Source organism: Strix aluco, chromosome 2, assembly GCF_031877795.1.
Source record: "Strix aluco isolate bStrAlu1 chromosome 2, bStrAlu1.hap1, whole genome shotgun sequence".
Classification (NCBI taxonomy): domain Eukaryota; kingdom Metazoa; phylum Chordata; class Aves; order Strigiformes; family Strigidae; genus Strix; species Strix aluco.
In genome coordinates, this window is record NC_133932.1 from 126,335,460 (window position 1) to 126,346,465 (window position 11,006).

General features: G+C 41.6%; 1 protein-coding gene across 1 annotated transcript; it reads left to right on the forward strand.

Moving 5' to 3' along the window:
• Positions 1–2,520: 2,520 nt before the first annotated feature.
• On the forward strand, positions 2,521–10,566 carry LOC141920057 (high affinity choline transporter 1-like). Its single transcript, XM_074816743.1, has 8 exons — positions 2,521–3,156; positions 4,220–4,333; positions 5,912–6,067; positions 6,557–6,705; positions 7,216–7,359; positions 8,356–8,509; positions 9,379–9,596; positions 10,045–10,566. Exons 1-8 carry the CDS (start codon positions 2,979–2,981, stop codon positions 10,564–10,566), a joined length of 1,635 nt encoding a protein of 544 aa, XP_074672844.1. The 5' UTR covers positions 2,521–2,978.
• The last annotated feature ends 440 nt before the right edge of the window (positions 10,567–11,006 follow it).

Consider the following 11,006-nt stretch of genomic DNA (forward strand, 5'->3'; position numbering starts at 1 on the left):
TGCAGGACCTCTCTCACCCCACAACACCCTTTTTCTTCTGAGCCCCTGGGTCACAGAGGGCCATCTAAAGCTCATTGTCAATAATGTAGCCCATTTAACCCAGAAAGGTAGGGCAAGGGCTTTATCAAAGACACAGAGGCCACTGTTTTGTCCATCTTTATTTCTTCCAGTTGGCTAGCTTTGAAGCTGAGTGGCTGTAAGTGCTCACCACAGTGCAGATCATTTCCACCATAGATAGAAATCTTCCCTGGCACACAGCACACCTCACTTTCTTTCAGTCACTCCCCTATTTTTATCAGCCACCCATGTCAGAGTCTGTTCCATCAAGGTGAAGCGATAAGGAGAGAGTAAAAGCTCAGCTGAGTATCCCCCAAGTAGATACTCAGAACCATTGGAGATACACAGAATACCCTGGATGCTGCTCCAGAAGGGCATGTGTCTCCCACAGGGGCTCTGTAACATCTGCTTGCCCATGTAGATATCTCAGACACTTTAGAGCCTCAGACCTCAGGTGACACCAGTCATCTTTACATGAGCAACCAAATCAAGCTCTGAATCATCTACTGGGTACAGTGACACTACTCTTAAAAGCAGCCCTGAGTCCAGCAGACTCCCTTGCCATGTCATGCCTCACAGGACCTAAAATAGGTCAGTGCATCACATCTTAAAACTGCATATTTCTCCCCACGGGTTATGCAGGGAGCTTGAAATGAGCAGCACAGCAGCTGGCACCCAAAGCTGCAGTCCTCCATCATGACTGGGGAAGCGAAGCCCAACTCAAACACCTCTCCATTAGTAAGATTTTCTCTTTTTTGGTATAATAGATGCATTAGCTGAGAGTTGTCTAGTGGCAAAAGAGCACAATAGATTCAGTGAGGAATTGGTCTTCTTGGTATAACCTCATGCTTTTGCAATCCTTCTTCCATGCATTGTATATCATCAAAACTGCTCCAGCTTCAGATGAACTACCTTACACATACTTTTTCTCTAAGTGTCATTCATCCCATCATGTAACGTTTTCACCTACATTTTGTCCTACTGTCTTCTACCCCTCTGGATCTTTGAATGAAGTTTCCTGGCAGATTTTTATGCCTGTCACCATTTTTTTTTTCAAGAGATGGTAATAATCAGTCAGTTCAGACATTCTCTACAGATATAAAAGAACAAATTCAAATCTTGCTTTGGACATGTTTAATTTAGTTGACCCCCACATGAAGTATGCAATGCCAGGTATTTCCTCCCAGGAGTGCCTGGCTGCAGAGTGGGCTGACTCTGCATACACCTTCAACCCATTTTTGTTCCTGCCCAGGAAATATGCTGCAAAACATTTGTTCATAGAAAAAAACTTAGTGTGTGTCTGTGTGTAAATAGGGTTTTAAAAGTTTTTGAAACATCCTGTTTTGTGCAAGAAAGACAGACCAGAGAAGCCAGTGTCTCCATTGCCACTGTCAGCTGCAATTTCTACAACTTTGTAGCAGGTGCAATTAAGATGAAAGGGAGTGTTTCTATTTACCACCCAGAAAATGTGCCTTAACAATGCAGTGTCCCTTTTTGTACATAAATTATTGGGTCAAAGTTAAACCCCCTCACCCAGTCAAAATAGGATTTGAGTACAAATATAAATAAATAATTCTCCTAAGGTAGGATAATCATGTGGTGCTTGGGCTCTTTCAACTTTTTAAAATTTTCACTATTTTTAAACAATCCTTATAGAGTCTTCCCACCAGATCACTGCAGATCACTTACCAAAAAACCTTATTTTCCCTTGTACTGAGAGGTGTCAGAGAAAACATGGGGTTCCTGCACTTCTCCCTCCTTCTTGCTGCAGCCACCGCCTGCGTGCTCATGTGTTCCCACCATGCCCTGCCCCTGGAACATGCTTAACCTGTGCCACTGTCATTTCCATGCACAGCTGCTCCTGGATGTCTGCAGGAGATGGCACACTGCAGAAAACCTTCCTAAATATTTAAGTTTTCAAACTCCAGTTCAGTTCATATGTGATAAAGAAATCTCTGATTTCCACATGGAAAGGTGCTATCTGCTCCACAGATGAACGTGAGTGTCCGGGAAAGCCAAACAAGTGCCCCAAATTGGGCAGTTTTTGCATAGAATTGGTTATGAAGAATCATACCCAGACAGATGAAAGAGATTCACAGGGCAACTAAAAAGATATTGGTATTGCAACTCTATATTAAATGTAACTAACTGAATTTCTTAATGCATATATGAGTTTTCCTCAGAATTATGCATGTTTAAAGGGAGCTTCACAAAATAGTTTAAAAAATTCTGTATCTTTTCTGTAGTTTTATTGCAGACTGTAACAACACCTTGCTCTCCTGCCCATTTCCAGCAGTGAAATGATAATACACAATTTGAATATCAGGGCGCAGCTCCTTCAGTTGGTCAGTGGTAAATCTTCTTTTACTGTTTCCTAAGTTTATTTTGATGATTATTGTGGGTTTAGTTCAGTCAACTTTAAACATACAAACTCTTAGCCCTATCTTCTGTGTTAGCCTTGTGCCTAGAACCTAGAGAAATACAGATTATATTCATACCATTGCATATCAGACAAAATATAACATTTCCCCTCCTTTAAGCCAAGCTAGTATTACCCCTCACATCAGTGCTCCATTGCTCTTATTAACACTAATTCCTATCCTCTTATTCTCTGCTCCTCAGAAAAATAAGATTGGATATCTTCTGAAGAAAGGGGAAGACAGAAGAATTGCCAGTAGTCTTCCAAAGACAGAGACTTTGCATCCAGTTCTCCAGACTTTTGGGTTTATGACTGTTTTGTACAGCATCTTTCCTTGCAAAGTACAGCAAACTAATACTTTGCAGGTTTTTTTACAAGACAGCACTATTTTTTCTGATTTTTTTTCCCGATTTTTTTCTATTTTTTTCTGATTTTGGACTCAATCAAAGAATATATCATCAAGCCGTTATTTCTCTCTATGATCTAAATTGAGCAACAGAAAATGTCTCTAAATATACCAGGCTTAGTATCTTTGAGTGTGTTTTTTATGCTAACTTTAGCTACTGGAATTTGGGCTTCTTGGAAAAGCAAAAAGGACCAGCAGAACAGAAATCCAACTGAAATGGCCATAGTTGGAGGCAGGAATATAAATGTTTTCGTTGGACTGTTTACTGCAACAGGTAAGTTTTCTTAAAGGACTTTTAAAAATTCTTCTTAAAACCATGCATTACATAGATCTGGGGGACTTTTCTTTCAAAGCAAGTGAACTCCTTTAATGTCAGGGCAGATTTTACCTAAGTGTGGCTTTAAAGGACTATGGTTTCATGAATCATTTTGGGATGGATTCTTCCAAACCTCTTCACACTGAGCAGAACCTAATGTTTATGTAGATTCTTTTAAATTAAAGAGATTAATTTAAGAGGTTAGTTAAGAGTTAAAGAGTTTAATTTAAGAGTGACTGAAGAATATGACACTTTTCATTAAGGAAGACTGTGGTCTTAATCTTGAACCAGTTTCTGTTATCCAGCATAACAGAAGAATTTTACTCCTGGAACAGTCCAGTTCTGTGCAGAATAAATTGCTACTCATGGTGCGCATTGGGCTCTCTCCTAGAGAGAGAATGTTCTCCCCACTGACTGGTGCCCTCCACTTCCCTTTTCTCTCCTTGCTGCCTGGCGTCATCTGAAATTTGCTTCCCTGACCCATTTTTTGTGAAGGCTCTCCCAAGTCATATTTGCCTAGCTAAGACACTTAAGTCCATGTTGTAGGTTTGCATTCTGACTGCAATGTCTGCTTGCATTTTGTTCCCTAATATCTATTTTCTTAGACTGTGTAAGTGATGCTCATGAAGGATGGTCTATCAGTCATGGCAGAATAACAAAGGCAATTCTGTTTGCTCTAGCAAAAGTCTTCCACTGGGGGGAAAAAAAAAAAAAAAAAAAAAAAAGGTATATTCAAGTTGCTTGAATTTATATTCAAGTTGCCTTTCCAAAGCATCCAAGAGCTTTTCCATGCACACATAGATTTTCAGTCTTGAACCTGGGAAATTATTTAGGGTGATATTCTAATACTGTTACCTGTACACAGCAGCACATCTCAGTATGGGAGAAAACTTTGTAAAGAAAATAGAAGTGTGATTAAATATTTGTATGAGAAAAAGGTTTACAAGCTCTTAGAGTGTTCTACAAGACTAGATGAGAATATGTTTCACAATTCTTACCTTACCATCTTCCATGTTTACAGCCACCTGGGTTGGAGGAGCATATATCAATGGCACAGCTGAAATCGTCTACCTGCCTTCAAAAGGACTATTGTGGGTCCAGGCACCTGTGGGATTTGCCTTGTCCCTTGTTATTGGTAAATAACTCACATAATCAGGACACATAAGCTTTAAAAAAAATTATATGAGTATATTAAGATTCCTGACAGAGTATAGAGTACATTTTAAAGGTGATTTTCTTTCTTTAGTCTTCCATAGATCCAGAATAAGCATTTAGAATGCTATCCTCTAAACTGAAACATAAGAAACTGGGGTAGCTTGGAGCTAGTGTACAGTTTTGCCTGCTTGGAGCAATTTATAGGACAATAATCTTATCTGAGAACTTTAGAAGCATGTGGCTATTGTATATTGCTTTTTTATCAAGGTCTCTTATTCACAGACTGTTGAGAGTATTGGTATAATTTTAAATTTTTGTTTGAAATTTCTGTGTGATGAAATAATACTATCTTGATTTTTCCACTAAAATGCATTCTCCTGAGTAGTCTTATCTCAGGATGAATTTGTAGTGCATCCTGCTTACCCCACGTTACAGTTCTTCACTATTTTCTGGAAACTAAGATAAGTTTGTAGTGTCCTATACCTAAATTGCCATTTCTAACTCCAAGAATTATTGGACTCATGCTGAGGTTCACCTGTCTTGCCAAGACCAAAGTTTCTTCCAGTCCACATTGAGTTATACCATAAGTGTCTGGGGACACAGGATGATTAAAGCAAGGACACCTGTGCAGACCTTACACAGGAATTTCTGAAAGAACAATAACCTTTATTCTTAAGTCAGAGAAAAGAGTCCAACTGACGTGAATATGAATCAGGCTTGGAAATATACTGCCAGCATTTCTTATGTGAGTAATTCTTACTAATGAAATTGAGGAGTGCAGGTCTGATCCTGCAATCTTTACTCAGGTCAGTAGTGCCCAGACAAGCAGTCCTGTTGGCTTCGGGGTTAGGCACAATACGTATTCTTTGGTTTTAATGAGATGGTTGTATGTCTGAAGTCTAATATTTAGATGAAGGCGGGTGGGACTCAGCTCAATGTACAGATTAAAACAATATAGTTCTGGGAAGACACAATGAAGCCACCAAAATGAAAATGTAACCAGAAAAGGAACATATATCAACATGTTGCATCACATGGTCAAGGACAAAAGTTTGTCTCTTTTTTAGCCAAATATGAGTCCTCTATGCCTCACTCTGCCTACTGACATTTTCCACAATAAACATTTCAGAAAACTTTGTATCTCAGGTTGGTAGGTCATTGGAGATGGAGAGGAGACTATATGTGGGTGTCCTCTGAGCTGATTCCCTGTTAGACACACAGGTATCTTATGCCATTTGGGGTGCCCTAGGGACTCCTACCTAGTCTCCAGTAGCCACTCCAGAAAGAGGTATGTCTGCCAAAATTGAAGGGTCATATCTGTCAGCTGTAAGGAGATGTCTTTTATAACCTGGGACATCTCACATGGGTGAAACCCCACATTTAGGAAAGTGAATTGAGGCTTCAGTGTGTGGTTGGCTGCATCATTCTCTAGGGTCCATTATGTATGAATTCCACACTCACTATACTGGTCTGATACCCAAATGGCATAGTATTCTTACATTTTTTCCTGGAATATAATACATGCAAAATTCTAGCAAAATGTCATCACTTCTGATAGGTGGTTTCTTCTTTGTAAAACCAATGAGATCCAAGAATTATGTGACAGTGATGGATCCCCTTCAAGAAACTTATGGGAACGTGATGGGAAGCTTACTCTTCATTCCACCACTGCTAGGAGAGGTGTTCTGGTTTGCAGCTATCCTGGCATCCCTGGGTAAATACTTTGCTGTTATATTTGTTAGAGGCTACATGGCACAACTGTCAGAGTATAATACACATTTGGGAATTGTGTTGGACTAAGCTGTAGAAATTTGTGCTTCATGTATCCTTTTGTGAGAGGAACACAATCATTTCTCATTTCTGGAAAATACATTTTTAGGTTTAAAACAAATGACAGTAGTATATATTCATGATATTATAACAGAGAGGTCTGGCAATATGAGCTAGTGCCTTCCTCTTGCCTATGGGAGAGTGGATGTAAAAAGAAAAGTGCCTCGGCAAAGGCCATGCAGCAAGGTAGCAGCAAGAGCAGAAAGAGAATATGGGCTCTCCTGAGTCCTCACTCTGTCCGCTGTCTGTAGACCATGCACTTCTCATACAATGTGGTGTGCCGGCATCAAGGGAATAACATATCCTTATTTATTCTGTATTCTGCATGTATGAAATCTGTCTTAAATAACTTAACTGCTGTCCTTGTCTGCAGGAGCAACAATGAGGGTAATCTTGGATATTGGAGGCTCACTGGCTATCATCATCTCAGCATGCACTGTCATACTCTATACTCTACTGGGAGGCCTCTACTCTGTTGCATACACAGATGTCATCCAGCTGGTTTTCATTACCCTCAGCCTGGCAAGTCCTGTGCATTTCTTTGCTACCTGTTTCCTAACTAAGGAAAAAAATCCTGCTCTTGTTTTCAGTATGTCTCAGACCAAAAATAACTCCACCAATACTGGCCTTCACCCTACAGTTCCTCTTCAGGAGAACAGGTCTCCTGAAATGTCTTACAGTCCTTATGCACTTCAGACAGTGCTCACACAATCTATTAGCCTTGCTGGGTAAATTAAGCTGCTCACATGTAAGGTCTGCAGAACCTGTCCAGAACAATCTTAGCTGCAAAGGAGAGAGATCTGTCTACTGAAAGCACAAATTGACCTGAATTACAGACTCATGTTCCTGATGATGCCATGAACCAGAAACATGTAGATTTAGAGTAAGGAAGGGGAGAAAGGAAGACTCTTAGTCTGGGTTTAATCTTAGGTAACTTTATGTTCTACATCTACCTTAATTTCAATATCTGAATAGATTCTCCAAGAACAAGGACCCTGGGGAAATGGTTAACTATGTCTGTTTCTATCCTAGTGGGTCTGTATCCCCTTTGCCCTGGTGAACTCTGTAACGGAAAGTATTTCTTACACTGCAACTCATCAATCTTACCAAGACCCTTGGATTGGGAAGATAGAAAAACAGTATCTTGGAAGGTGGCTGGATGACTTCTTCTACCTGGTATGGAGTATTTCTTGGACAGGTGGTTGGGAGAAGGGATTGCATGGGGACTTTCTGTCTGGAAAACTTGTGGGTTCTTCCAGCCAGGAGCCCTGTGTTGCACAGTTGGCAGGAGCAGGGTGGTGTGTAAAACCATGTCTCAGCCACTCCGCAGCACACTGAATGAACTGGGGAGATCCACGACTCAGCTGTGGGAAGGAAAGAAGCAGTAGAGACACTCCATCCTTTAACCCATGTGAAGGAATGTACCTCTTGAGTAAGACCATCCAGGCAACTAGTTCCACTCCTGGCACCTAAATGAGGCATTTCCTACCTTTCAAGAGGTTGGTCTTACAGCCTCAATAGTGTGTTTTTAACATAACTATGTAAAATTCCCTCTATTTGAAAAAAAATAGTAAAATTACACAGCTGAAGGTCATCAGCAAGCATGGTGCCATTGGCTCCACTGTACAACTCAAGTTTTGAGCTACCAATATAGCCAAGACTACAGAAGGTTGTTATGCTCTTGCTAGACTGGTAATAGGAACACACAAAAGCTTGAGCTTGTTTGGTGACAACAGAATCTTCAGATATTATCTGATGAAATTTGTCTGCTAAGAAAGTTAAAATGGTGATTTTATTTTTAATTTTAGACTATAGTCTAGCTAAGTTTGAGTAGATTTTTTACAAAAGTTGTATTCCTGAAAAACTTATCTTCTCTTTTCTTTCCTCTGTGCCTGTTTCATTATGCCAAGCAACCTATTTTTCAGTTTTCTCAGTCTGCCAAACCATTAACCTGTTTTGATCAAAATTTCACATCCATCACAATGAAAACAAAGGAAAAGGGCACCCTCAACCATCAGAAATATCATCCTCAATAGTTAAAGCTGGGCAACGTTTATGCATTTGAAATGAGTTTTGTGACAATAAAGATTATCATCCATCTGAATGGATGGATGATACCCTACAGCAGCCAGCAGCCTGCCGGGTACCACTGGTAACATCTGAATGTTACAGGTGTTTGGGAGCATTCCATGGCAAACTTACTTCCAAAGAGTGCTTTCCACTGCCTCTCGAGGACAGGCAAGGCTCATCTCCTACCTCTCTGGACTTGGGTGCTTTTCAATGGCCATCCCCTCAGTGCTCATTGGTGCAGTTGCAGCATCAACAGGTAAAAATAATTGTTTGTCTCTGAATAATGAACATGTTTTTGTCAAAGGTGATTAAAACAGGATCCAAAGAAGTCCTGATTTAGACTTCAAATTATCTAACCCTGTGTACCTAAAAGTGTAGCCCTGGTTGCCAAGCTAGGTGGTCTGTACCAGAAGTGTGGACACCTCTGAGGATCAGTGCACAACTACCTAGGGACATTTAAACGGCCCCAAGACCTGTTTAAAGCTATTTCATTAAGATGAAATGTCTTTTCATGGATCTTCTGTCAAGGAAAGATGAAGGCAGACCCTGTAAAACCCTGTATAATCCTATTTTCCAAGAAATATGCATGCCTTCTACATGTAAGACCCAGTGATATTACTACAGATTGTTAATAAGGTTCTGAAGAAAACCTGACTGAAGGAATCAAGAAGTTCAGTCCTGTAAACTCACAGCCCCTGCCTAGAGGATCAGTCCTGTGTTGGCTGTGAGCAAGGATTAAAGAGCAGACAGATCACCGAACATTTAAAGAAATCAGTTGAACTCATTAATTCATCTGTCACTAGGGTCATCAAAGCAAAACTCCCTTCTCCTCACGAGCAGGGTCTAGAAGGTTGACTGTCCCAGTTCTGGAAACACAAAGCACAGCTATTTCTATAGATGTTACTGGGGAGAAGAAAAAGCTTTGATCTAGTGAGAGCTCCAGCATGCTAAGGGAAATCACAAGAGAACATAAGAGAATCCAGAAAATTAATGCAAGTCCTAAAATACCCAGTGGGTCTCAGTCCTTAGCCCTGCTGTGACTGGTCCCTGTGGAAAGGCAGCTTCAAAGACAGCACAGATGTCAGTGAAAGATTTTTTGTGACTTTTTCTTGTTCTGTTTTAAAGACTGGAACCAGACAAGCTATGGTCTTCCAAGTCCACTCGAGAGAGGGGAATCAGCAATGATACTGCCACTTGTTTTACATTATCTCTGCCCAGCATACATCTCCATTGCTGGTTTGGGAGCCATCGCTGCTGCTGCAATGTCTTCTGCAGATTCAGCTCTTCTCTCTGCCAGCTCCATGTTTGCTCACAATATATACAGGAAAATCCTGAGGAAAAAGGTACTTGGTTACAGCATTCAGTAGTTTTGGTGTCAAGAAAGATGCTTTTGTTTCAAGACCATTTCAAACACATTCTCTGTGGTCTGCAAATAGAGGCATCTGTCCTTCAGCTGCTGAACTGTGTTCTGGAGCCAGAGCTTCAAACATAGGTCAGGGGTGTTCATATCCTTGGTAGGGATACAAATACCTACACTGGTGAGCTTTGCTATTTATAAAATGACTGGTGTCAAATCTGGACTAGAATATTAAAGGAAACAGCATAAAACCATGACCTTTAAAATTACAGAGGGCAGCTCCCTCTCCAAGAGTCCTACCTTGGGTGGCTGCTGGTGACAAGCACTGCCTGAAAGCAGTGAGGGCTTGGTGAGAACCAGCCTAGGGCAGAGCAGTGCTGGTCACCCCCACAAGTAAACACCACGTCTGTAACGTTACAATCTCTGTTTTACAGGCTACAGAGAGAGAGGTCTTATGGGCCATGAGGACCTCCATGCTGGTGTTTGGGGCTGGGGCAGCCAGTCTGGCTTTTTACTCCAGCTCTGTCTATGACCTCTGGTTCCTCAGTGGGGAGCTGGTGTACGCCCTGCTCTTCCCCCAGCTCTGCTGCGCCCTCTTCGCTCCCAGCACCAACACCTATGGCTCGGCTGCCGGCTTCTTGGTTGGGCTCCTCATGAGGCTGCTGGCAGGGGAGCCTGCCCTGAGCATTCCCCCTGTCATCTGCTACCCAGCCTGCTCCCTGGTGAATGGGACCTACAGTCAGCTCTTCCCCTTTAAAACATTCACCATGCTTCTCACCTTGGGGACGATCATTGCTGTGTCGCACCTGGCTGTGGTTTTGTTTCAGAGAAAACTCCTTCCCTGCAGGTGGGATGTTTGCAATATCATGGGGGGAACCAGCACCCGCATCCCCCTGCAGCAGATGGAGACACAGATGGGTTCACCAACAGTTGCACTAGAAGAGAATCGCGATTAGATGTGGGGCCTCATTTGAAAAGTCATAGTGCATTCAACAATTAGAGTATGGTACAAACAGCATCGCTCTTCCCTTTGCTTTCTCCAGTAATGAATTATTTAAAGTCCTGGCAGAGTAATAAAGGCTCACTTTGTTCATCCAAGGAGAATGTGTGAGCTTGAAGTCTGCAGTGATTAAAGGCGTATGGTGATGGAGCACGATCTTGTGGTGGTGACCACAGGGCACCTTGGGCCCCAGCAGTGTTTTCCTCGGGGTGCCCCTGGTACCCCACCCGAAAGCAAGGCTACAAATCACACTTCAACATTGATGGCATTCTTAAGTCACATACTTTTCTCACCACAAAGGAGACAAATTAATGTTTAATAGATCAGGTATTCTTGATTAAAAAAAAAAAAAAGGTGCGCAAACCCCTTCCCTTTACAACAGCTAGAGTTTTAGCA